The following is a 27,551-nucleotide window of genomic DNA, read 5'->3' as shown; positions in this document are numbered from 1 at the left end:
AGCATATGTGAGAACTGGATTATTGTGTGCACTTTGGGTCTCCTTACCTAAGAAAGGCTTACCTAAAGGCTATAGAATGTGTGCAACAAATGTTCATCAGACTAATCCCTGCGTTGGAAGCATTGTCCAAAGACGAAATATTGAGGAGACTGGGCCTCTACTCTCTAGGGTTTGAGTGGTGATTTCATTAGAATATACAAAATTCTTACAGGGCTCAACATGATAGATGCAGGATGTTTTCACTGGTTGAGGGGGCCTAGAACCAGGAGACACATTCTCAGTCAAACAAGAATGCCATTTAGGATTAAGATGAGGATCAATTACTTCACTCAGAGGGCAGTAAATCTTTGGAGTTCTCTACTCCAGAGGGCTGTGGAGGCTCGGTCATTGACTATGTTCAAAGCAGAAGTCGATAGATTTCTAGATACCAATGACATTAAGCAAAATGGGGACAGTGTGGAAAGATCGTGTCGAGGTAGAAGATCAGCTATGATCTATTTAAATGGCAGCCAGGCTCAGGGGGTCGAATGGCCTTCTTCTGATCCTATGTTCCTGTGCCTAATTTAAAATTTGTTAAATGGCTCTTGGCTGAAATGTTCGTGTTCCAAGATGAGAAACCAAGATCTTTGACATCACCCGAGAGGTATGGCTGTGTGTCGTCTGGGCTTGCAGCCTTGACATCATGGATAATCTTTGGCCCTTCTGTGCATTTCAGTGTTTTTGCCCAGTTTTTCAATGTATACCATGCTGTTGCACTGAGAGTTTTGGGCTGACAAACGCAGGAAATTGATTTTGCCTGTGGGGATGATTTGCTCCAAAACATTGACATGGTTGCTGGGCTGCCCAGTTTGAGTATTACTTTCCTTGACCTGGAGTGTCCCTGGACAGGATTTTATGGCTCTGTTGAGTTGTCTCCCCCTGGTTTTGTGGCAAGTTATTTAAATCTCCTTAGAGTTTGGTCGGACCGTAATATCCCACCAGGCAGGAGGGACAGTAAAATATTGGCCCCTGTGTCTTTGTTGCTTAATTAGCTGAACTGTGGGTTGGTCTCTGTGCCATGGTTTATTTTCTCCCTTTAAAATGGTTCTGTGCTGCTCATGGAGTTCTGACTGCCTAACCATCTAGATTGCCTTTTCTAGGGTTAGATCTTCCTTTCCTTGGATGAGTTGAGCGAGTGTGTTATTTGCTACTCCTACTATTATTCTGTCTCTGAGTTCAGATTTTAAGTCTCTGTATCTGCAACCTTCTGCCATCCTGTATAAATCATTGATGAGTGAATTGACAGGTTCTCCTGGCTGCTGGACTTGCTTGTTAAGTTTAGCTCTTTCAAGACTTTCATTGCTTCTTGTATTAAATTATGCATCAAATGATTTTAGTACTTCAAATTTTGCAGATGATGCAATGATTCCCTGTGTTGCAATAACATCATTCATAATCATGCCTATTGAGTAAAGCAGCGTGTTCACCTGCTCTCCTTCTGACTTTTTTGTTAAAGCTGAAGAGATGCTGTACTTTAAGAGTCTTTTTCTCCAAAGTGCCCAATTTTGGGATTGATCTGGGCTTGGGATTTGTCTGAATTGAAGTGGAAGTGTGGAATTCTGACCCAACTGAAAAATTTTAACAGTGTATGTTTTGCTTTAAGAGCTGTCTGAATTTCAAGATGGGATCACCATTCCCTCAGAGACAAAGGGATTTCCTTTGCTTGCCAGTTTTGGTAGGCAACGCAGCAAAGGCAATGGTGAACAGGTTGAAAAAAGTAACAATTGTTGCCTGGATCAGCTGCCTGCAGAATTCTCTTGTGCAGCATTTACCGTTTTGACTTGTGAGTCCATAAAATTCTAGCTTCTGCTTGCCTTTTACCAAGTTGCATTAATGCTGAAATATTGAACTAATTTTCTCTTTTCTTTCCTTTCTGACAAGCTTGGACTCTGACTTTATGATTGCGTTTTGGTGATGGGTTTCTCTCAAACTGCACTTCTGAATCTGAATTACTTTAAAGATTTCTCAGGACTTGCTGCAGCTTGGAATTTTAAAAGACTTAACTTACCCTTGCAAGTTCTGCCAGCTCTGCACTCTGAAGTTGGACTTTCAAAGGAGATTCAATGCAGTCTCCTCAGCTGCTGCAATGAGGAAGGTTAAATATCTGCCTTCAGCTTCCAAGCCTTTCTTTGAACATATTTCCTGGAGGATTTTCCTCTGTACCTCCTTCTGGAGCTTCTTTTGAGGTCAGAATGCTTTATTGAATTTTTCTGAGTCTCTCAGTATTTTGGTTTGTCTCTGCATTTTAGTAACGGCTTGGGTTTTGATCCTTCTGTTAGCAGCATCTTGTGGTATATAGGTTTCAATTAGGCAAGTTTGATGAAGTCTTTGTTGTCTTTATCAGGTTAATGGTAAGTCTTTGTTCACTATTCAAACTATTTATAAATATATTGTAAAAGGTACAAGGGAGGAGCTGTCTCCATGTTTAGGTCTGCATGTGGCTTTGTTCAACACCACACTGACTGTGGGCGCGGGTCATGTGCTCTCTTACATTATAGTTTGGGTGGTACTTTACTCAGTCCCACATTAACCTTACATGTGCTAGACCCTTAAACTCTACTGAGATGGCTGAAAAGACTGATGCACACTCTGCAGACTCTCCACAAATGGGGCCGATGGTACTTGAAAGGTTGGTAGCTGAGTTGTTTGGAGGTTTCCGGGCTTTTGCCCAAGTCTCTACTTCCCCTCTGTGTGCTACCAACAAAGCCTTTTGACGTGTTTTGCATATTCCCAAATAAATTGGCCTATGTCTGTCTTCTCTGAGTGGAGGCTTCAAAGATGAGGAAAATAGTCCACATTTTCCAGGATCACACTGTTGACCTGAATAGGGAGGGGGAGAGAGTTTGTTGTGCTGTGGAAGAGAAACTTAATTTTCCAGCTGTTAAATGAAAGGCCGATTTTCTCATCTGCTTTAGAGAAGGAGATGACAATGACCTGAAGCTCAGTTTCTGTGTGAGTGCACACACAAATGTCATAATGAAGCTCAATGATTGAGGTTGGAGTGCTTTTGGTGTTGGATTGAAGGTGGTGTAAGTTGAACAGTTTCCTGTCAGTTCTGTAAATGATCTCCATGCCTGTGGGTAATTTGCTCGAGGTGAGGTGCAGTATTGCAGTGAGAAAAATGGAGAAGAGGGTTGGAGCAATGATACAACTTTGTTTCAACCCAGTCATCAGAGATAGGGTCTGTGACAGTTCCATTGGTGAGGAATCCCCCAAGGCTCCTTAGACAGCACCTTCCAAACCCATGACCCCTACCATATAGAAGGATAAGGTCAGCAGATAGATGGGAATACCACCACCTGGAAGCTCTCCTCCAATCCACTCACCGTCCTGCCTTGGAAATATATTGTCATTCCTTCACTGTCGCTGGTCGAAATCCTGGAACTCTCTTCCTTAACGGCACTGTGGATGTATCTACACCACATGGACTACAGCTGCTCACGAAGGCATCTCACCACCACCTTCTCAAGGGCAACTAGGGATGGCAATAAATGTTGGCCCAGCCAATGAAGCCCACATCCTATGAGTGAATAAGAAAAAAGAGGATCACGATTTACATGTCATGTACAGGAGGTGGAATATGGGGACACATTTCTGATGGCAGACAAAATTGAGGAAGATACTCCATAAGCCTTTGCAGCAGAAAGAGTCAAAGGCTTTTGTGCGATTGAAACAGGCCACGTACAGCAGTTGGTGCCATTCCTGGGATTGTTCATGAATTTACAGTACAGTGAAGATCAGGCCTGTGTGGGTGAAAAGCACACTGCGACTCTGGAAAGAGTTCTTCCATCACTGAGGTGAAGCAGTTGAGGAAGATCCTTGCAATGATCTTCCTTGGGGCAGACAGCAGGGAGACTGCTCTGTGCTTTACTGCAATCGAAATTGCCTCCCTTCTTGAATATAGTCAGGATCCGAGTGTCCCTGAGATGCTCCAGCATGGACTCCTCCTCCCAGATGAGGGATATGAGGCTGTGCTGTTGTGCCATGTTATCTCACCGTGTTTCAGTATTTTGATTGGGCTTCCTTCTGCTCCAGAGGCCTTGTTGTTTCTCAGCTGTTGAATAGGTTAGCACTGACACCGATCCAGACTGTGTATTGAGGAATGGACTTGAGAACATTCAAGCTGAAGACAGAGTATTGGTTGAGGAGTTTTTTAAAATGTTCTCTCCAGCAAGCACTGACTGCCCTCCTGCCCAAGCTTGGCTCTCAGCGGAGTAGGCCTCTGAGTGCTTGCGCCATAGATTGTCTTGACAATGCTGAAGATAGCACACATGACATTGATGTCTGCAAGGTGTTGGATAACCTGTGATCCTAATACCCACCAATCGTTCTTTATGTCAAAGTCTTTATGGTGTACCACTACCTTCAGCCGTCTGTAGGACTCCTTCTTTTCTCTTGAGATGTGGAGAGGTTTTCTGCCTGTGGAAGCTTTGTCCTTACATTCGACTAGGTCCTGTATCTCTTGGTCATTTTTGTCAAAACAGTCACGATGTTTCCTGCCAGAAAGTCAAAGGCCTCTTCACAAGCGCTTGTTATAGTGGACTTTAGGGGTGACCAGGCACTATGGGCATGCTGTAGTTCCGGGTGGATGGAAGTTGTGAGGTTGGCAGTGAGATGCTGACTGAGAAGGGCCACCTTGGTGGGATCTTTGACGCCTTCGATATTAATGTTCTTGTGGCATTGTTTCTGTTACCTCTGCTGTTTTGGGGCCAGGCTGATGGAGATGGTAGATTGGATAAGGCAGTGATCAGCCCAGCAGTTGTCAGTATCTGTCATGGTGTGGGTGATGTGGACATCTCTGTGGTCTCATGCTCGAGTGATGACATAGTCGATGAGGTGCCTGTGTTTGGACTGTGGGTGTTGCCATGAAGTCTTGTGCTTGTCCTGCTGGTGGAACGGTGTTGGTTATGACAAGGTCATGTTGTGGACATGTTGTCAGGTGGAGAGTTCTGTTGGAATTTGTTTTCCCTACTCCTTTTCACCTATCACACCATTCCAGTGATGTGCATCCTTCCCTAATCTGGTATTAAAATCTCAGTTTGTTACCTGCTGGGACTTGGGCTAAGGATTGTTCAAGGTTGCTGTGGGATCCCTCCTTGGTCTCATCTCTATGACCTCAAGTGTGGGAGCGTATATGCTGATGACAGAGGCATGTTGACTCCTAGTTAGATTGAGCCAGGCAGTTATAAGGCATTTGCTTTTCCCATGAGGGAATCACTGAGGCACCAGACAAGCTCATTTTGATGGTGAAGCAGTGGAGGTGTAGGTCCACCTCTGGTAGGCCCTTCCTGAATGAAGTGTACTCATCGCTTTGATTCTTCAGTTAGTCTTCCTCTGTATGTCGTATCTCACCTAGGATGGCATTGTCGATGTCAATGCCCTAGAGTTCCTGAGCTATGCTGATGGTGTGGGCTCAGGTCTGTCACTGTCACAGGTCTGGGGCTGTCCATGAGGATCTTGAAGTTCCTGATCTCAAACTTAATTTTGATGAGTGGGAGATGCCTGCGTGTGAGGTTTTTGGAAAGTGGGGTGTTAGTTGCATGCTGACTATGACATGGTCTTGTCAGAGTGGGTTCTTGGTCCAATGGCAAGGGGATTCCATGACCATAAGACCTATAAGACATAGGAGCAGAAATTAGGCCAATCAGCCCATAGAGTCTGCTCCGCCATTCAATCATGGCTGATAAGTTTCTTAGCCCCATTCTCCCGCCTTTTCCCCATCACCTTTGATCCCCTTACCAATCAAGAACCTATCTATCTCGGTCTTAAATACACTCAATGACCTGGCCTCCACAGCCTTCTGTGGCAATGAATTCCATAGATTCACCACTCTCTGGCTAAAGAAGTTTCTCCTCATCTCTGTTCTAAAAGGTCTTCCCTTTACGCTGAGGCTGTGCCCTCGGGTCCTAATCTCTCCTACTAATGGAAACATCTTCCCCACATCTACTCTATCCAGGCCTTTCAGTATTCTGTAAGTTTCAATCAGATCCCCCCTCATCCTTCTCAACTCCATCGAGTATAGACCCAGAGTCCTCAAACGTTCCTCATATGTTAAGCCTTTCATTCCTGGGATCATTCTCGTGAACCTCCTCTGGACCCTCTCCAGGGCCAGAACATCCTTCCTGAGATATGGGGCCCAAAATTGCTCACAATATTCTAAATGTGGTCTGACCAGAGCCTTATAAAGCCTCAGCAGCACTTCCTTGCTTTTATATCCTAGTCCTCTCGAAATAAATGCCACATTGCATTTGCCTTCCTAACCACCGACTCAACCTGCAAGCTAACCTTAAGAGAATCCTGGACTAGGACTCCCAAGTCCATTTGCACTCCAGATTTCTGAATTCTCTCCCCATTTAGAAAATAGTCCATGCATCTATTCTTCCTACCAAAGTGCATGACCTCATACTTCCCCACGTTGTATTCCATCTACCACTTCTTTGCCCATTCTCCTAACCTGTCCAAATCCTTCTGCAGCCTCCCCGCCTCCTCAATACTACCTGTTCCTCCACCTATCTTTGTATCATCTGCAAACTTAGCCAGGATGCCCTCAGTTCCTTCATCTAGATTATTAATGTATAAAGTGAAAAGATGTGGTCCTAACACTGAACCCTGCGGAACTCCACTAGTCACCGGCCGCCATCCTGAGAAGGACCCCCTTAACCTCTCTGCCTCCTGCCAGACAACCAATCTTCTATCCATGCTAATACCTTGCCTCTAACACCATGGGCTCTTATCTTACTGAGCAGCCTCCTGTGCAGCACCTTGTCAAAGGCTTTCTGGAAGTTCAAGTAGATAACATCCAGTGGCTCTCCCTTGTCTAAACTACTCGTTACCTCCTCAAAGAATTCTAACAGATTTGTCAGGCATGAACTCCCCTTGATGAAACCATGCTGACTTTGCCCTATTTTACCATGCACTTCCAAATATTCTGAAATCTCACCCTTAATAATTTACTCTAAAATCTTACCAACGACCGAGGTCAGGCTAATCGGCCTATAATTTCCCGTCTTTTGCCTCACTCCCTTCTTAAACAGGGGGGTTACATTAGTGATTTTCCAGTCCTCTGCGACCCTCCCTGACTTCAGTGATTCCTGAAAGATCACCACTAACGCCTCCACTATCTCTTCAGCTATTTCCTTAAGAACTCTGGGGTGTAATCCATCTGGTCCAGGTGATTTATCCACCTTCTGACTTTTCAGTTTTCCTAGCTCCTTCTCCTTGGTAATGGCCACCATACTCACCTCTGCCCCCCAACTCTCTTGAACTTTGGGGATGTCACTCATGTCTTCCACTGTGAATACTGACACAAAGTACCTATTCAGTTCCTCCGCCATATCTTTGTTCCCCACTACTACTTCTCCAGCATCATTTTCCAGAGGCCTAATGTCCACTTTTGCCCTTCTCTTACCCTTTATATATCTAAAAAAAACTCTTGCAATCTTCTTTTATATTACTGGCTAGTTTACCCTCATATTTAATCTTTTCCCTCCTTATTTCCTTTTTAGTTATCCTATGTTGGTCTTTGTAGGCTTCCCAATCCCCTGGTTTCCCACTGCTCTTCGCCGCATTGTATGCTTGCTCTTGAGCTTTTATGCTGTCCCTGACTTCCATTGTCAGCCATGGTTGCTTTGTCCTCCCTTTAGTATGCTTCTTCTTCCTAGGGATGAATTTTTGCTGTGTCTCCAAAATTACTCCCAGAAACTCCTGCCATTGTTGTTCCACTGTATTTCCTGCTAAGCTCATCTCCCTGTCAATTCTGGCCAGCTCCTCCCTCATGCCTCTGTAGTTGCCTTTATTCAACTATAATACCGTTACAACTGATTCCAGCTTTGTCCTCTCAAATTGCAGGGTAAATTCTATCATATTATGGTCACGTCCTCCTAAAGGTTCCTTCACCTTAAGCTCCCTTATCAAATCTGCCTCATTGCACATCACTAAATCTAGAATTGCCTGTTCCCTAGTGGGCTCCACCATAAACTGCTCCAAAAAGCCATCTCGTAGACATTCCACAAATTCCTTTTCTTGGGATCCACTACCAACCTGATTTTCCCAGTCTACCTGTGTATTGAAACCCCCAATGATCACTATAACCTTGCCTTTCTTACAAGCCTTTTCTATCTCCTGGTGTATCTTGTGCCCCACATCCTAACTACTGTTCGAAGGCCTGTACATAACTCCCATTATGTTTTTTTTACCTTTGCGGTTCCTCAGCTCCACCCACACAGATTCTACATCATCTGACCCTACAGCATTTCTTGCTATTGATTTAATTTCATTTCTTACTAACAAAGCAACCCCACCCCCTCTGCCAACCTGCCTATCTTTTCGATAGGATGTATATCCTTGGATATTTAGCCCCCAGTCCTGATCCCCTTGCAGCCATGTCTCCATAATGCCCACCACATCATACCTACCAATTTCAATCTGCACCACAAGCTGAATTACCATATTTCCTATACTGTGTGCATTCAGATACAACACCTTCAGTCCTGTATTTCCTGTCCCCTTTCTCATTGTCATCCCTTTATCTGATGTGCTTGAAGTTAGATTCCTAGCCCTTTCCAAACACCCTGTCCTATTTTGTGTTCTGGAGACTTTAAAATCCTCTCCTGGGTTCTCCATTTGTTTCAGTTTTATCATAATTTTCCAAAAAGTTGAATCCACCACTCCCCCGCCACCACCCACACGCAAACCTGCTGCTTTGTTTCCCATTAGTCATGCTTCTTGGAGTTTTACCCTTCCCTCCTCCCCAACTTTCTAGTTTAAAGTCCTGTTGACCACCCTATTTACCCTTTTCACTAGAACTTTGGTCCCAGATCGGTTCAGGTGGAGACTGTCCCAACAGTACAGATCCCTCCTGTTCTAATACTGATGCCAGTGCCCCACGAAATGGAACCCCTCTTTCCCGCACCACTCCTTTAGCCACGTGTTTACTTCCCTTATTCTCGCGTCCCTATGCCAATTTGCACATGGCTCAGGTAGTAATCCGGAGATTATAATCCTTGAGGACCTATTCTTTAATTTAGTTCCTAGTTCCTGATAATCCCCAAACAGGTCCTCTTTCCTAGTCTTACCTATGTTATTTGTCCCGACGTGGACCACAATAACTGCTTCCTTCCCCTCCCTCTCCAATATCCTTTCAAGCCAGTCAGAAATGTTCCTCACCCTGGCACCGGACAGGCAACATACCTTATGGGACTCTTGATCCTGCTTACAAAGGAAGCTATCAATTCCCCTAATTATAGAATCCCCTACAACTACCACTTGTCTTTTTGCTCCCCCCTCTTGAATGGCCTCCTGTGCCACGGTGCCATGGTCAGCTGGCTCATCCTCCCTACAGCCCTCTTCCTCATCCACACAGGGAGCAAGTACCTCGTACCTGTTGGACAAGGTCAAGAGCTGAGCATCCTCTGTTCCTGAACACAGTATCCTCTACCTGCCTCACTTGCAGTCATACCCTGCTGACCCTGACCACTGACCGGACTTGAGGTACTTAATCTACCGGGTGTGACCGCCTCCTGAAACAAAGCATCCAGGTAACTCTCCCACTCCCAGATGTGCCGCAACGTCCGGAGCTCGGACTCCAGCTCATCAATTCTGAGCCGGAGTTCCTCCAGCAACCAACACTTGCTGCAGATGTGGTCACTGCAGCTCGCAATGGGATCTGCCAGCTCCCACATCATACAGCGACAGCACATCACCTGCCTAGCCATCTCTACTTAGATAATTAATTTACTAATTAGCTTTGCAGTGTTTTTTTTTTCAAAGTTGGTGCAGATTTCCTGCCAACCAATCAGGTCACAACTTTCCTGTGACGTCACTTTTTCAGTTTTGGCTTCAGTTACTCTGTGCCCGAGGTCACCGCTCCGGTGCTCCTCCCCCTGAGTCTGCTCCCTAGAGACAAGGCCGCGAATCCCCGAGGTAAGCTAGATTTATACTCACCGCTCCGGTGCTCCTACCCCCGGGTCTGCTCCCTGGAGACAAGGCTGTGTATCCCCGAGGTAAGCTAGATATATACTCACCGCTCCGGTGCTCCTCCCTGGAGACAAGGCTGCGAATTTCCGAGGTAAACTAGATTTATACTCACCGTAACAGTGCTCCTCCCTCCATGTCTGCTCCCAGGATTACTCACCAATCAGCTGCTTTTTCTTTAAAATCCACTTTCAGAAGAGTGTTCCTTGCAGGTCTGGTGCATTCCTGAAGGCACTGCCTCTTGCTCTCTCTCTTTTTTTTAGGTTTGAGGAGGAGGGAGGGATGGAAACACTTCAGCAATGTAATGTTTGGGGCTATTCTTTTCTTTGACAGTGGGTCCTCCTCAATTCCCTCCTGGCTGTGATGATTTCTCCCAGAATGCTTCAATCACTTCTCACCAGCATCCTCTGTTGAAGACGATTGGAGGCTAGGCTCTGTAACTCTTTCGAGTAAACACGTTTCCATCTGTCCCTATTCAGATGAAGTTACATTGTTTCATAGTTTGCCATTGTGAGATTTGAACTCTTGATCTTGGGGTTGCAAGCCCAGTACCATAACCACTTGGCTATTTAGGCCAAGCGAGGCTAGGCTCTGTAGTGAGACATTATCATTCTGTGCATGATCTTTCACAGGTGTGTATGTAACCTGTGGCCAGGAACACAATGTCACAGTATTCAGGAGCTTTAGATCAAATAAGGGCCAATGCTGCAATTTGCCGGCATTGCTGGGTGCTCAGGTAGCCGTAGGGGATGGTGTGGTGTCTTCTGGTCATTGACAGTAAGTAATTAAATCTCTTTAACAGAGTATGAGAGGAAGTCGCTGTAAGTAGCAGACAAGCACAATCGAGTTTTGCCGAATCCACTTGCTTTGTCTGAACCAGCAAATTCTTCCCTGTGCACTACACCTGCAGGAGAAGCGAGGAAGAGAGGTTGGAATAGTTTCCCAAGGATCAAAATTGACAGGTTAATATTAGTTACAGGTGTGGTGCATGTATGTCATGATATGACACATTGTTAATCAATGAAAGGAACAATAACAGAGAGAGCAGAATGGTTTAGCAACCGAGAAAAATAGAAACAGAACAATTACATCGCAGGAGGCTGCCATTCGGTCCATCGTGTTTGTGCAAGCTGAAAAAGAGTTATCCAGCCTAATCTCACTTCCAGTTCTTGGTGTGTATCCCACAAGGTTATGGCACTTCAGCTGCCCATCCAAGTGTTTTCTTCAATGTGATGTAAGTTTCCACTTCCACCATCCTTTCAGGCAGGATATTCCAGACCATCACCACCCCCTGGGTAAAAAAAAACCTCCTCAACTCCCCTCTACCTCTTCTACCAATTACTTTAACTTGATGGCCCTGGTTGTTGTCGTCTCTGCTAAGAGAACTAGCTCCTTCTAATCCATTCTATCTCAGCCCCTCATAGTTTTATACACCTTCATTAAATCTGCCCTCGGCCTCTTCTGTTAAAAAGAAAACAACCCCAGCTGATTCCAATCTTTCCTTACAGCAAAATCCCCCATTCCTGGTAACATCTTTATAAATCTCCCCTGTACCTTCTGTAGTGTGATCACATCTTCCTGTAATACGGAGATCAGAACGGTACACAGCTTTCTAGCTGTGATCTAACTAGTATTTCATACAATTCTCACAGAACCTCCCTGCTCTTATATTCTGCGTCATGATGAATAAAGGGAAGAATCCTGTATGTCTTCTAAACCACATTGTCTGTGTATACCTGTGTTTTCCCTGACATTGCTTACCCTCGCCAAAATGTACAACCTCACACTTCTCCAGATTGAATTCCATTTTCCACTTTTCTGCCCACCAAACCAGCCCATCGATATCTTCCTACAGTCGACAGCTTTCTTCCTCACAACTGCACAATCAATGTTTGCATCAACAGCAAACTTCTCAACTGTGTCCTCCATATTTAAGTCTAAGTCACTGATATTTTGATCATGAAAAGCAATGGACCCTGTACTGAACCCTGTGGAACTCCACTGGAAATAGCTGTCCAGTTACAATACACACCTATCAACTGTTCCTGTTTGCTTCTTGTCATTGAGCCAATTTTGTATCCAACTTGTCACTTGTCCGTGGATCCATTATTTGTTGGCTTGGTTTCTTCACATCTTCGGAAACATTTCATCCAGGTCTTGTGATTTATTCGCTCTCAAAGATGGTAAATCCCTTAATGATTCCTCCCTCAATATGTTTATGCCATCCAATATCTCATTCCTCCTCCTTGACTGCAATGTCTGCATTGTCCCCCTCAATTTTGTGAAAGTTGGTGGAAAGCATCCATGAGAAACCATGCCCACATCTTCCTTCTCCACACATAAGTTGCTGTTAACATTCCCACTTGACCCTGTGGCCTGAGATTCATGCTTGCCGTGAGCGCCAATTTGGCAGGTTCAGAAGCAGAATGCACTTCTGCCTGTGATTGGCCTCTGAATGCAATTTCACCCTGGCTGGCCAATTAACAGCCAGCCAGCCCAGCATGAAACATGCACTGAGAAAGCCTCAGCGCTGCCGAGAAAGGCGGGAAGAGGGTGGGCACCAACAAAAGTGAGAGTGGGCGCTTCTAGCGAGCTCCCTGAAGGCAGACAGCTGCTGCAGAGCTGCCTTGGGGAGCTGCAGACCTGGACAGATTAAATGAAAAGAAAAAAAGTATCAAACTGTGTCTATGCAACACATTCAAGCAGCTGACAGCAGAACTCAAAAAGCAACAGTCCCCAGATAACTCTTATTTTATTATATTTCACCCCAGACATTTCATCCTGCCCTTGGATGAGGTTTTGTTAAAAACGGGCAGCCTGCCTGCCGGTTTTGCCTGTGCAACGAGCTTGAAATCATACGGGCAACATAAAATCATGGATAATAGGGTGTTTATTGGCGTAAATTGGCTCTTTAAATGTCGGCGGGTGCGGCTCTGACTCCAGCGTGTGCCCACCAACCTCAATATTGCGTGCATGATGATGTCGGGATGCACACCCAACATCATTTCTCGCAATTTCACGTGCATTTGGGTCGGGCATGTGCCTGACGATCAATGTAAGCTCCTGGCCTATGTCTTCATTTGTTATCCTTTTGCTCTCTTTTCTGTTCAAACAAAACATTTTTGGCTTTTTCTTGATTCAACTTGCCATTATGTTTTCTTGCCCTCTTGTTGCTTTCCTAATATCCTTTTTTAATTTTCACTGTTGCATTTTTATATTCTTTCCAGCTTTCTTTTGTATTGTGCTTGTGCTCTGATATAAGGTTTCAATGTTGCCTTATCCTACTCTGTGCGCCATTTGACATCCAGGGGCAGCTAGATTTGGGAGTCCCAACCTTTCCCTTTCTGGGAAGATATTTGTTATGAACCCTTTCTAACTCCTCGTTCAGTGGGCTGAATTTTGCCCTTGACAGGCGGGCGGGCCCGACCAACTCAGCGGCGGGTGGGCAGCCAATCGCTGGGGCCGAAACGGGCCCCACTGCCATTTTAGGTGTGCAGGCCAAATAAGGCCCACCCAGCTATGCGCTTCCTGTGGAGGCAGTGGAGTGGGGGGGGGCGGAATTCCCCAACTGCGAGAGTGCGCTCTTTCACGCATGTGCACGATAGAGCACACATCTCCCTGAGGCTAAGTGGTGCCTCAGGGAGATCGCTGAAAGGTTGTGAAAGATTAAAAATAGAACAATAAAATATCATTAACATGTCCCCCTCATGTGGAAATGTCACACAAAAGATGGGACATGTTAATAAAGTACACAAAAACTTTATTAAACTTTTTAAACTCCGAAATCAAACCTCATCCCACCAGTGGATGAGGTTAATTAAAAAATCACTTACCCGCCTGCCTGTTAGGCCTGTGCGCCGAGCCGAAGATCGCACGGGATCCTCAAAACCATCGTCAATTACTGACTTAATGGCCTTATCAAGGCCTTTAATTAGTGGCGGGCATACAATGTACTGCATAGCGTGCCCGCCCACCTAAACATCGCGATGCCGTGCGCTGACTTCAGAACGCTCACGCGACATCAGCGCGCAACATTTTAAGCGCTGTTGTGTGGGCTCTGCCACCTGCACGTCAGCCAGAAAGTTCAGCCCAGTATCTCCCACTCCGCTGACACTAACTTACCTTCAAGTTGCTGTTTCACTCTACTTTTGCCATCTCAGTTCTCAGCTGAGTAAAATTGGCCCGTTGATAATTTAAACTTTTTCTCTTCGCCTCTCATTGTTCTTTTTCTTACTTGGCAAAATCAAACTGAATTATGACCACTGCCACCAAATATTCTTCCACTGATAAATCTTCCAACTACCCAGCCTCATTTCTGAAAAGCAATTCTAGAAGAGCTTTTGTTTGGGTCGACTAGGTACAGACTAAAATGTTCTTCTGAATACATTTTTAGAATTCTGCACCTTCTATACCTTTTACACTGAATTAATCAAAGTCAATAATGGGTCGTTGAAATCCTCCAGCCTTATTGTTTCAGCAGCTTGCCTACATATTTGCTCTTCTATATTTTTCGCAGTGTTTGAAGCTCGAAATTATATTGCCAGTTGTGTAATTATCCCTTTTCTGTTCCTCCGTTCAATCCCCATGGTCTCCATTAATGACCCATCTAGCATATCATCAGTCATCACAGCTGTACAGTTCATTTTACCAATATTGCAACACTCCCTGCTTTTCTATATCCCTCTGTCTTGTTGGAAACCCTATAACCAGGAATGTTGAGTTACAATTCCTGCCCTTTCAGCCATGTTTCAGTAATAACTATGATATCATACTTCCAAGTGTTGCACATGACCATCTACGTTCCCATTTCCAGCATCGTCTCAGAGGCCAAATTCTTTCTTTCTGGACTTGTTCTGAAACACTTTCTGTACTATATATTGTGCCATGTAGCGGAAGGGGATTGATTGATGCCCAGAATTCTCCATGGACAATCCACTGGGGAGCAATCCAATACATAAAGTCTCTGGATCTTTATTAAAGATAAACTGAGAGCAACAGTTAGAGTTCCTGCAAACTAACTTAGAATTGTCTTTAACTTGAGAAGAAACCACATATTCTGGCGAAGAAATAAGTTTAAGAATGCTGAAAATGAACATAATGGATTATATTTTACTTTGTCTATTGTACCACAGGTGAATCCAGATTTGGAAATGTATTGGCTCCATGTCCTTGCTGATGGCTGCAGGTTAGCTCTGCTATGGAAATACAGTGGCGTCTACCTGGATACCGACATTATATCAATGAAGTCTTTGCCATTTATTAATTTTACCGCTTTGGAAGATGGAAATTTTTTCAATAATGGAGCAATGGGATTTAATGTCAAACATCATCCATTTATGTTGGAGTGCATGAAAGATTTTGTAGCCAATTATACTGGGCACATCTGGGGTTATCAAGGTCCTAAACTGATAACCCGTGTTCTGAAGCGATGGTGCAAGTTTGATAAGGCAGCCGACGCCTCTGGAAAAGAATGCAATGAAATCTCTTTGTTGATCCCAAGCCGGTTCTATCCAATCCACTATTCAAGCTGGGGACGTTACTATGATCCCTGGAAAAAGGAGAATGCAGTGAGTGTCTTCTCAGGTTCATATGGAACACATGTCTGGAACTATATGAACTCTGAAAGGAAAAGAAAAATAATCGCTGGCAGTGGATCATTAATTGAATATCTTTTTCAATTGTATTGTCCAACTACATACAGAAATTTCATTCAATCCCCAAAGAGTTCAAAGTCATTTCGTGCCTGAGATTTTGGGGGCTAGCAAGGATGCTGAGTGTACAGGCCATCCATAAAGTGGATACTATTTGGGCAGCACCTGGAAATTCCACCATTATAACTTCATTAGGCACAAGAAACCTGTCACCACCTGAGTGCACAATTGAGTTCTGTTGTAAATGCTCCAAACAGCATGAAAATAGCACGTTACTCCATTAAGAGCATTTCAAAATCTCAGTAACATGATGTTGGAGTTCTACTTTGATTCTGTTAGTTTGAACTATATCTTCTGGAGTTGGGTTTTAAGATATTATACTGGGGTTCTTATAGCAATAATGTTGTTTTGTCCATTATCAATCTTACATGGGAATGTTGGGTGGTATTCTAATACTGAGGGCCAAAAATGGAAATATTTTTAATTTTAAACACAGATTCTCTTCAATTCTTTGATTGCAAAGCTCAGGAAAAGAAAGTTTGTAAAAAATGAAATGAAATTATTAAGAATACAAAATGGGAAATAAACACATGTTTACTTGAGTATAAGTGCATTGAGAATAATATCAATCAATAAGTCATTGAGAATTATATCTATTTTTCTGCTCTTACAGTCAGGATATACACTTGCTGGCATTTTATTTTATCACCTAATAATAATAACTGCTGCTTAGTGGAGTGGATTTTGACAATAAGAGCAGTTGGTTAGTGTACCTGCTGGCCATTATTCTACCATCAACTTAGTGAAGGGAAGGAAAATACCTGCACTTTACACACATTCTTGATTAAAGTGAAGGTGTGGTGATAGGCAAAACTACGGGATTATCAGAGAGAGGGATTTGGGGCATTCAGTAATTCCGCTGTGAGCTTCAATATCTTTGTGTGTTATTTTATTGTGTTTTGTCGAAATATAAACAGGTCTTTTTGTGTTGCTTGTGCTTCTTGTGCTTCAATGAATTACCAACTGCACATTAAGGACTATCCCATGAATGAAATTCAGTAACGAAGGCTACACAATTCAAACCAGTGTTCATTTGAGTAAGAGTAAAAGAATCCAAAGGAAATTTTTTTTTTTAATGGAAGAATTGTGAAAAATGAATGCCAGCATTTTGGTAAATAATAGCATAACAAAGGGATCGTACCAGAGCGCTCTTATGCTGGATACTGGCATCTAAAATCTATTACATGTATATTCACCTGTTTACCAATGATGGACTGCTGTTAAAAGCCAGAGATATCATCTTAATCACAATATTACCAGCAAATCACACAGAGGCTGGACCTATAATGTGCCATTGCTAACCATAACTGTAAAACAAATCAAACCGATATAATTCTGATGTTCTAAAAGATGTACAATACAAAAATTTTAGCATGTGCCATTTAGAAGCTTTTCAGTATAGTTGTGAAACCAGAAAAAAATCTTTAATGCAATGTTTAAATAATGTGGTGAATAATATTTTGATTTATCCTGGGGAAAGGAGAATCCCTGATGAAGAAGCTATTGAAAGAAGAAATGACCAAAATTTCAGCAATGTAGGGAAATATTCAGAATATATGTGAATCTGATGTAAATAAAATCAGTGATGGATCGCACACTGGGAAATGGGTATTACTTTATAATTTTGAAGAAAATTTGCAATAGGCTTAGCCATTGATTGATAACATTTTCATAGCATTTGATGGAACAAGAAATTTATGAAGATTACATTAGGAACTATTGGGGGTGATTTTATCTGATATTGCTAACTATAACTGCTAATAAATGCATGACATAAGAATGTACATCCTGATATATATTTCCTGCAAAATTGTTATCTTAAGAAGGGAATTTACAGACAATTTTTTCAACTTGTCTATTCAATAAAATTTCTAATTCACCTGCCATTTGTTGAATCTTTATTGATGTACTTGAATATATTTTACCCATTCATTCTCATCATTCTTTTGATGAAGCACAGATAATTTTCAAACTTAAATGTTCTTGTTAACTCTCTTTCCCTATATTAATAACTACTTACACGATGAATGCTCCAGAATCATCAGCTTATGTCAGCTCTCAACTTGATAAGGGACATCACAAAATAGCTTGAAAGCATATTGGCCAGGCAGAGGGAGGATCCAGACGTGTCCAGTTCAGTGCCCATATTGTGCACCATCAACATCAGGAAGAATCCACAAGAAGATGCTGTTTGTGGGCTACCAGGCACCAGGAGCAATATTCAAGAACAGGATCTCAAGAGATTACATTTAAGGAAGTCTGTGGCTTTGCAGGTAACCAATCAAGAGGGCACCTGTGTTTAAATTGCTGAGGAGATCCCATTACCAGCAAGTGTAGACTCAGGACCCACTTTTCACCCTGAATATTATTTTTTCATTCTTTTATGGGATGTTGGTGTCACTTGCAAGACCAGCATTGATTTCTCACCCCTATTTCCCTTTAACTGAGTGTCTTGCTAAGCCACTTCAGAGGGCAGTTAACAATCATCATATCTCTGTGGGTCTGGAGTCACATGTAGGCCAGACCAGGTAAGGAAGGCAAATTTACTTCCCTAAAGGACATTCATTAACCAGATGGGTTTTCACAACAATCAATGTATCATGGTCAACATTACTTGGAGTAACTTTCAATTCCAGAATTATTGATTGTATTTACATTCCACCAATTGCCATTTTTAAAATTCATTCATGGGATGTGGGCATCACTGGCTAGGCCAGCATATATTGCCCATTCCTAATTGCCCTTGAAGAGGTGGTGGTGAGCTGCCTTCTTGAACCGCTGCCGTCCATGCGGTGTAGGTACACCCACAGTGCTGTTAGCAAGGAAGTTCCAGGGTTTTGACCCAGTGACAGTTAAAGAACAGCGATATATTTCCAAGTCAGGACGTTGAGTGTCTTGGAGGGGAACTTCCAGGTGATGGGTTCCCATCTATCTGCTGCCATTGTCTATCTGGATGGTAGCGGTCATAGGTTTGGAAGGTGCTGTCTAAGGAGGCTTGGTAAGTTCCTGCAGTGCTTCTTATAGGTGGTTTACACTGCTGTCATTGTTCGTCGGTGGTGGAGGGGTGAATGTTTGTGGATGGGGTGCCAATCAAGCAGGCTGCTTTGGCCTGGATGGTGTCAAGCTTTTTGAGTGTTGTTGGAGCTGCACTCATCCAGGCGAGTGGAGAGTATTTCATCACACTCCTGACTTGGTGGGATCGAACCCATGTACCCAGAGCATTAGTTTAGGCTTCTGGATTCCTAGTCCAGTCAGATTACTGCTCTGCCGCCATCACTCCAAAATGCTGGGGTCCAGATGCCCATGGTGACATTCAGGCCCAGAGATACAATAATCACATAATCCCTGAATCACAGAATAATTATGGTGTAGAAGGAGGCCATTCAGCCCATTATGTCTGTACTGGCTCTCTGAGCACTTTAACTTAGTACCAATCTCCTGCCTTTTCCCCGTAACCCTGCGCATTGTTTCTATTTAGATAATCATCCGATGTTCTCTTGATTGCTTCAGTTGATCCTATCTCCACCACACTTCCAGGCAGTGCTAATGTAACCCCACTATTTAAAAAGGGAGGCAGAGACAAAACAGGGAATTATAGACCAGTCAGCCTGACGTTGGTAGTGGGGAAAATTCTAGAGTCCATTATAAAAGATTTAATAGCTGAGCACGTGGAAAACAGTGGCAGAATTTGACAGAGTCACCATGGATTTATGAAAGGGAAATCATGCTTGACAAATCTACTGGAATTTTTCGAGGATGTAACTAGTAGAGTTGATGAGGGGGAGCCAGTGGATGTGGTTTATTTAGGCTTTCAGAAGGCTTTCAACAAAGTCCCACATAAGAGTTTGGTGTGTAAAATTAAAGTGCATGGGATTGGGGGTAGTGTATTGAGTTGGATGGAAAACTGGTTAGCAGACAGGAAACAAAGAGTAGGAATAAACGGGTCTTTTTCCGAATGGCAGGCAGTGACTAGTGGGGTACCGCAGGGATCGGTGCTGGGACACCAGTTATTCACTATATATATTAATGATTTAGATGAGGGAATTAAATGTAATATCTACAAATTTGCAGATGATACAAAGCTGGGTGGGAGGGTGAGCTGTGAAGAGGATGCAGAGATGCTTCAGTGTGATTTGGATAAGCTGAGCGAGTGGGCAAATGCATGGCAGATGCAGTATAATGTGGATAAATGTGAGGTTATCCACTTTGGTAGCTAAAACAGGAAGGCAGAGTATTATCTGAATGGCTATAAATTGAGAGAGGGGAATGTGCAACAGGACCTGGGTGTCCCTGTACACCAGTTGCTGAAGGTAAGCATGCAGGTGCAGCAGGCGGTAAAGAAGGCAAATGGTATGTTGGCCTTCATAGCCAGAGGATTCGAGTACAGGAACAGGGATGTCTTGCTGCAATTGTACGGGGCCTTGGTGAGACCACACCTGGAATATTGTGTGCTGTTTTGGTCTCCTTATCTGAGGAAGGATGTACTCGCTATAGAGGGAGTGCAGCGAAGGTTTACCCGAATGATTCCTTGGATGGTGGGACTGACATATGAGGTGGGATTGAGTCAATTAGGATTATATTCGCTGGAGTTCAGAATAATGAGGGGGATCTCACAGAAAGCAATAAAATTCTAGCAGGACTAGACAGGGTGATGCAGGAAGGATGTTCCCGATGGTGGGGGAGTCCAGAACCAGGAGTTACAGTCTGAAGATATGGGGTAGATCATTTAGGACTGAGGTGAGGAGAAATTTCTTCACCCAGTGAGTGGTGAGCCTGTGGAATTCGTTCCCACAGAAAGTAGTTGAGACCAAAACATTGTATGTTTTCAAGAAGGAGTTAGATATCGCTCTTGTGGCGAAAGGGATCAAAGGATATAGGGAGAAAGCGGGAGCAGGCTATTGAGTTAGATGATCAACCATGATCATAATGAATGGCGGAGCAGGCTCGAAGGGCCGAATGGCCTATTCCTGCTACAATTTCTATGGGCAGAATTTTGCCCTTGGTGGGCATGTGGGCCCCACCAGCTCGGCAGCGGGCAGACAGCCGACCACCGCCATCGAAACGGGGCCCGCCGCCATTTTGAGTGGGCGGGCCAATTAAGGCCCACCCAGCGGCCTGCCCAACAGGAAGTGCTATGCGCTTCCTGTGAGGGGGGCAGGAAATCCCCAGCTGTCAAAGTGCGCTCTTCCACTCATGTGTGCGAAAGAGCGTACTGCTCCCTGAGTCTAAGTGCTGTCTCAAGGAGATTAGTGACAGTGCACAAAAATTAAAAAATAGAAAAATAAAAATATTATTAACATGTCCCCCTCATGTGACAATGTCACACGAGATGGGACATGTTAATTAAAACAACATAAACTTTATTAAACCTTTTAAAAACGGACATGAAACCCCATCCCGCCGATGGATGAGGTTTCATGTTTTTTCAGAAGCCCGCTGGGGCTCCTGGCCTGCCCACCAGCCTTAAGGTTGGACGGGCAGGTCTTTGATGACCTTAATTAGCCTGTCAATGGCCTCAATTGGCCATTGGCAGCTCGGTGGGCGGGCAGCTGATTTCGCTGTCCGCCCACCTTCCTAAAAATTTAAAGGGACCGGGATGATGTCAGGGGTTCCTCCTGACATCACCCCGCGTCATTTTCCCTTTGGCAAGTGGACCCCACCCCCAAATCTCCGATGGGAAAATTCTGGCCTATGTTTCTATGTAAACCTTAACTACTTGCTGCATGAAAAAGTTATTTCCTTACCTCGCATTTGCTTCTTTTGCAAAACACCTTAAAACTGCCCTCTGGTTCTAAATCCATTTACAAGCGGGAACAGTTTCTCCCTATCTACTCTGTCCAGCCCCCTCATTATTTTGAAAACTTCTATCAAGTCTCCTCTCAGCCTTCTCCTCTCCAAGGAAAACAGTCCCAACTTCTCCAATCTTTCTTCATAACTGAAGTGCCTCATTCGTTGAACCATTCTCATAAACCTCTTCTGCACTCTCTCCAATGCGTTCACATCCTTCCTATAATGTGGCTCCCTGAACTGTACACCAGCTGAGGTCTAACCAGTGCCTTATATAAGCTCATCATAACCTCCCTGCTCTTATACTCTATGCCCCTATTAATGAAGCCTAGAATACAGTATGCTTTAGAAACAGCTCTCTCTACCTGTCCTGCCACTTTTAACGACTTAGGCACATATACACCCAGGTCTCTCTGCTCCTAAATAGTGCCCTTTATTTTACATTGTTTCTCCATGTTCTTTGTATCAAAGTGTATCACCTCATACCTCTCCACATTGAACTTTATCTGCCACCTATCTGCCCACTCCACCAATGTGTTCATGTCCTTTTGAAGGTCTGCACTGTCCTCACAATTTACAATTCTCCCAAGTTTTGTGTCATCCGCAAACTTTAAAATTATCCTTTACATACCAAGATCTAGATCATTTATATATATCAGGAAGAGCAAGTGTTCTAAGAGCAACTCCTGGGGAACTCCACTACAAACCTTCTTCCAGCCTGAAAAATACCCATTAGCCATTATTCTCTGTTTCCTATCTCTCAGCCAATTTTGTATCCACGTTGCTACTGTCCCTTCTATTCCATGACCTATAACTTTCCTCACAAGTCTGTTGTGTGGCACTGTATCGAATGCCTTTTGGGAGTCCATATACATCACATCAAAGGCCTTGCCCTCATCAACCATCTCTGTTACCTCTTCAAAAAACTCCAGCAAATTAGTTAGACATGATTTTCCTTTAACAAATCCAGGCTGACTCTTCCAAATCAATCCAAATTTTTCCATTTGATTATTAATTCTATCCTGAATAATTGTTTCTAGAAGTTTCCCCACCACCGAAGTTAAACTGACTGGTCTGTAGTTGCAGGGCAGATCTTTACAACCTTTTTTGAACAAGGGCATAATGCTTGCAATTCTCCAGTCCTTCAGCACTCCTCATGAATCCAGGGAACATTTGAAAGATTATTGCCAGTGCCTCTGCAATTCTCACTCTCATTTCCTTCAATATTCTTGGATGCATCTCATCCGGTCCTGGTGCCTTATCAACTTTAAGTACCAACAGCTTATCCAATATCTCCTCCTTATCAATTTTAAACCCTTCTAGTGATAGAGTTTCCTCCTCTGTCACTATGGTTTGGGCAGTATCTACCTTGTAGGTAAAGATAATGCAAAGTATTAATTTAACACCTCAGCCATGCCTCTTGCCTCTATGTGTAAATCTCATTTTTGGTCCCTAATCAGCCCCACTCCTCCTCTTACCGCCCTTTTACTGTTGATGTGCTTATAGAATACTTTGGGATTTCCTTCTATGTTAGCTGCCAGTCTTTTTTTATTATCCCTCTTTGCTTTTTGAGTTTGCTTTTTCACATCCCTTCCGAATCTTCGATATTCTCAATTGTATTTGCTGCTTAACACCTGTAATAAATTGACTTTTTATTCTTTAACTTAATTTTTATTTCTTTTGTCATTGAGGAGCTCTGGATTTGTTTGCCCTACCCTTTCCTTTCGAAAGAACATACCTTGACTGTGTCCAAATCATCTCCTCTTTGAAGGTAGCCCATTGTTCAGCTACTGTTTTTCCCACCAACTTTTGGGCCAGAATTTTGATGTCGGCATGTGGCGCGCCGATGTGTAAAATGACACATGGTGACATCGGGCATGCTTCCCGGCATCATCGCGTATCATTTAGATCTTCCATTCAGCGGGCATGCGCTAGAGGCGGCTGCGTGCCTAACAAACTGTCAAAGGCCCTTTAAGGCCATTAGGAAACTAACTTAGATAATTAACAGGGCTACCCATCCAACCTTAGGGTTGGCGGGCAGGCGAAGAGCCTAAGCGGTCTTCATGCTTTTTAGGAAATCTCATCCATAGGCGGGATGAGGTTTCCTGGAGATTTTATTAAATAAATAAATATTTTTTGCACAATTCATAAACATGTCCCAGCTCATGTGATACTGTCATATGAGAGGACATGTCTAAATAATTTTAATCTTTCTTTGTTTAAAACTTTCAATATGAACTTAATCTCCCTGAGGCATCTCCATGCTTCAGGGAGATTACTGTACTCTAAGCGCAGGCCTCAATTCTCCCTCCTCTGGACTCACCCACAAAAGGAAACATCCTTTCCAGTTCTATCTTGTCAAGGCTGTTCAGGATCTTGTATACTTCGATTAAATCGCCTCTCACTCTTCTGAACTCCAGTGGAAACAAGCCCAGTCTGTCCAACCTTTCATAATGCAACCCACTCATTCCAGGTATCAATCCAGTAAACCTCCTTTGAACTGCTTCCAATGCATTTACATCCTTCCTTAAATAAGGAGACCAAAACTGCACACAGTATTCAAGGTGCAGTCTCACCAATGCCCTATGTCACTGAAGTATAACATCCTTACTTTTATGTTCAATTCCTCTCCTAATAAAGGATTGCATTCTATTAGCCTTCTTAATTACTTGCTGCACCCGCATATTAACTTTTTGTGACTCATGTACTAGAACACCTAGATCCCTCTGCACCTCAGAATCATGCAGCCATTCTCCGTTTAAGTACTACTCTACCTTTTTGTTCTTCCTGCCAAAGTAAACAACTTCACATTTTCTCACATTAAACTCCATTTGCCAGATGTTTACCCAGTCATTCAATCTATCCATTTCCATCTCCAACCTCCTCATGTCCTCTTCACAATATACTTTCCTACCTATCTTTGTGTCATCTGCAAATTTAGTTACCATGTCTTCATTGCCCTCATCTAAGTCATTGATGTAAATTGTAAAAAGTTGAAGCCCCAGTACAGACCCTTGTGGGATGCCACTCGTCACATCCTACCAATCAGAAAAAGATCAATTTTTGCATACTCCCTGTTTTCTTCCAGCCAGCCAATCTTCTATCTAAGCTAATATGTTACCTGCTACACCATGAACTTTTATTTTCTGTAATAATCTTTGATATGGCACTTTGTCATATGCCTTCTGGAAATCCAAGTACAGTACGCCTACCAGCTCACTTTTATCCACTGCACATATTATCCCTTCAAAAAACTCCAATAAATTGGTTAACCATGACTTTCCTTTCACAAAACCATGCTGACTCTTCCCAATTGCCTTGAGTTCTTCTAAGCGTCCAGCTATAACCACCTTAATGATCGATTCTTATAACTTCCCCATGACAGACATCAAGCTAACTGGCCTAAAGTTTCCTGTTTTCTGCCTCCCTCCTTTCTTGAATAGAGGGGTTATATTTGCTACTTTCCAATCTGATGGAAGCTTCCCAGAGTCTAGCGAATTTTGGAAATTTAACACCAGCGCATCAACTACCTCATTAGCCACCTCTTTTAAGACCCTAGGATGTAGCCCATCGGGACCCAGAGATTTGCCAGCCTGCAGCTCCATCATCTTGCTCAGTACCATTTCCCTAGTGATTTCAATTTCACCAAGTTCCTTTCTCCTGTTCACCTCCTGATTTGCAACTATTACTGAAATGTTTTTTTGTATCCTCTATAGTGAACACAGAAGTAAAATGTTCATTCATTTCTCCTGCCATTTCCTTATTTTCTACTATTAACTCCCCACTGTCACTATCTAGAGGGCTAACACTCAATTTACTTACTCTTTTCCTTTTAAAGTACCTGTAGAAACACTTGCTATCCATTTTTACATTTCTAGTTAGAACTACTTTCCCAGTTAACTGCCCCTTCCCTAACTGCCAGGCAAGTGTCCATCTGCTACCTGTATGCTCTCCCAGCTAATTGTCGTTCTGCTACCGGCACTCTCCCCTAGGTAACTGCGTTTCTACTGCCTGCACTCTCGCAGGTACTTGTCCCTCTGCTACATGCAATCTCTCCCAGGTAATTGTGTGGTGGCCTGAACAACTACAGGGAGCCCATTTGGTGCTGGAAGGGTTAATGAAATGTTGATTTACGCCTCGGCTTAAGAGAAAAATACTGCAACCTTGAGATGAACACAGTCTTGCCTGACCACAGTTGCAGGATGAGCCTTGAGACATTCGATTTTGTTTTTCTCAGGCCGCATGCAATCAGGGTTGTGATAAGCATCTGAGTAACCAAACGTCCGTTGTGAAGAAAAGGGAAATTTACTGGAACACGGATTGGTCGGTTAACTTATGCAAATATACGGATAGGTTTGCTGCAAAACTTACTGATTGGCTGTAAAAATGCTTTTAACAAGTCTGCTTGTATTCTGCTATGAGACTTTATAATAGCTCTCATTGTGCTGTGTCCCTTGTGCACAAGTAATAAATGGGGTTTCTACGTACGAAATGATGCCTCAATGTGATTAATCTCCGACAGTTTCTTGGAGGTTCCACCGAGATGACTAACCACTAGGTTGGGACACGGAGTGCCAGCGTTAGGACCTCGCGGTTCAAGGACTCCTCAGTCTGCGGCAGCCCGATTTGGGTTTCTGGGGTTCGTTGACTTGCGAACTATCTTCGCCTGCCTGTGGCTGACTCTTAGGATAAGTCATCAACTTGAGTATTTAAGAGATTAATTTGTAGTGGTCTGGGACTGCTCTGGCCAGGATATACTCGGGGTCAGTAGCCCCTGGAGTTTGAATGGTGGAACTCGGGGTTGGTAGCCCCTGGAGTTTGAACTGAGTGTGTGTGTGTGACTGCGGCTCAGGATCTGGGACCCCTCAAGTATGTGAGTGAGCTGATTGATGAAAGTAGATTGTGGGTCGGGGACCCACCAAGGACTAGACTTTCTTAGTTATTGAATAGAGGATGGGCATTTCGGCATTAAAGAAACTCCAGGTTCCCCTTCTGAGGAGTGTATAATGTCCCATGCGAGATGACAAGATTTTCCTGAAAATGTGGAAGGATGATTGGAACCCGAAAGGTCCGCGACTGAATTTTCTGTAACTTAAAAAATGAATTGATCTAAGTTACAAGAGCTGTTTGTGCTGAAGAGAGAGAGAGAGAGTACCCCTAAGGGGTTAATAAGTAATTGTCAAGCAGCAGCAGAGAAAATGTGAGCTTTCGTCAGTTTGACCATCCCTATAGGTGGAGCCTTCAAGATCCCTTTATTGCCCCCCACTGCTACTTGAAGCTTCGTTTAGAGTTAAGTTCAATATTATAGGAGTATGTGTGTTTGCTTGTGTGCAAGGAAGCATTTGTATGTGAGCTTTAATGTGTTTTCATCCCTAAATTGTCTTTTGTGTGTGTGGTTGAGCACTTTAGAGTCGAAAACCCCATATTAGATTAAAGGAAAAGTTTATTCAAATATTCCAAAGTTTTGAGTATAAGGTTTGAGTTGAGATTTCTAGCAAAATTGGAATTTGAAGGTAGTGTAAATATTAAACAGGGCTTGCCTTTGTTTGAGATGAACCAACCCTTGTACCACCCCCTTGCAGAATAACCCTCATCATCAGCTTCCAAGCTGATTGGGATTAATACATACGAGTTAGTATTCTAAAATTCTGAGGGAAAAAAATTACTTGAAATTCAGAAGGATTCTAGGAAAAGCAAAAGACATAAACACGGTCTCGATGGTTCCAATGGATAAAAAGGGGTTTCTTTTGAAGAGATGAATTAAATCTTAAAGGAAATCTGCATCCCAACAGCACTGTAATTTGAATTTGGGACAATCTTGAGATGTAAAATGCAATGTAATTTAACAGGTTACTTTTGAATCTCTAGGATGCTATCTAAGATAAAGAATGTGTAGATAAACATAGGGAAATTATAACTTGGATACAAATCAACACACATAAGAAAGAGGTAGTTTTAATTTTGATAGTGTAAATTACAATTCTTACAAAGTTTAAAATTTGAAATTTGGTTCCTGATAATTTCTCAAAAGGGAATTTTCAT

General features: G+C 43.2%; 1 protein-coding gene across 1 annotated transcript in view; it reads left to right on the top strand.

The window, feature by feature from the left end:
• LOC121272622 (alpha-1,4-N-acetylglucosaminyltransferase-like) overlaps nucleotides 1–17,606 on the top strand; it is a 79,977-nt gene extending 62,371 nt beyond the window's left edge. Inside the window, exon 3 of the mRNA XM_041179304.1 lies at nucleotides 15,144–17,606. Coding sequence (XP_041035238.1) covers nucleotides 15,144–15,758 — 615 coding nt within the window. The 3' untranslated portion in view covers nucleotides 15,759–17,606. The remainder of the gene's footprint in view (nucleotides 1–15,143) is intronic.
• Nucleotides 17,607–27,551: the final 9,945 nt, after the last annotated feature.

The sequence above is a fragment of the Carcharodon carcharias genome, chromosome 2 (genome assembly GCF_017639515.1).
Source record: "Carcharodon carcharias isolate sCarCar2 chromosome 2, sCarCar2.pri, whole genome shotgun sequence".
Classification (NCBI taxonomy): domain Eukaryota; kingdom Metazoa; phylum Chordata; class Chondrichthyes; order Lamniformes; family Lamnidae; genus Carcharodon; species Carcharodon carcharias.
Note: the sequence above shows the minus strand (reverse complement) of the source record. Positions and strands in the feature narration are given on the sequence as shown.